A 598-nucleotide genomic window follows, 5' to 3' on the forward strand; every position below is an offset into this window, starting at 1 on the left:
TCAATTTTGATGGCGGCTGATGACCAGAGGAGATAACCCGAAGAAAGTCTAGAAGATACTAGAATACGATCAAGTCAAATAAACATAATCGCACTGCAGACCCATAGCACGACTTAATATACCTTGCCTCACACTGTCATGATTGAGCGGTCTAGTACTGAATCGTGGAAGCCCACCGATAATCTTGTATGACTGGAAAGTCGTCAATTTTCTTGCTGGAGGATTCTTGTCAAAGTCGGCATGATCGGAACACTTCCTGTTCTGCATGATATCCGGCCTACTTGCATCCTGCGATCATGGCCAAACCCATCCCAACTCTCGACGACCCCGACAAGTATTATGCACTCGACGACGACGAAATCACATTCTTCAAGAGTCAGACCGGCATCAACGACGACGCTGCTCTCAAGAGCCATATCCTCCATGTCCAGGCACAGGCATACGAGGTGTGATTTCCGCCTCTCCTGGCAGTCACCTCGCATTGATTTCCCACTGCTCGTGTATGATCATGCCTCTAGGTGCACCCGTATACTTGCATCCGGCACTTAAGTTTCACAAAGTACGCCCCAATCCCGAGATCGAATGTGCCTCCGACAAC

At 48.8% G+C, this 598-nt stretch overlaps 1 protein-coding gene across 1 annotated transcript; it reads left to right on the forward strand.

Moving 5' to 3' along the window:
- Positions 1 to 296: 296 nt before the first annotated feature.
- Positions 297 to 549, forward strand: FIBRA_08902 (uncharacterized protein; the record flags this gene model as incomplete). The annotated part of the gene is made up of 2 exons (XM_012330515.1): positions 297 to 448; positions 519 to 549. The coding sequence occupies 2 exons, from the start codon at positions 297 to 299 to the stop codon at positions 547 to 549; spliced, it is 183 nt and encodes a 60-aa protein (XP_012185905.1).
- Between the last annotated feature and the right edge of the window lie 49 nt (positions 550 to 598).

Source organism: Fibroporia radiculosa (assembly GCF_000313525.1).
Source record: "Fibroporia radiculosa TFFH 294 genomic supercontigs, scaffold4552, whole genome shotgun sequence".
NCBI classification, from domain to species: domain Eukaryota; kingdom Fungi; phylum Basidiomycota; class Agaricomycetes; order Polyporales; family Fibroporiaceae; genus Fibroporia; species Fibroporia radiculosa.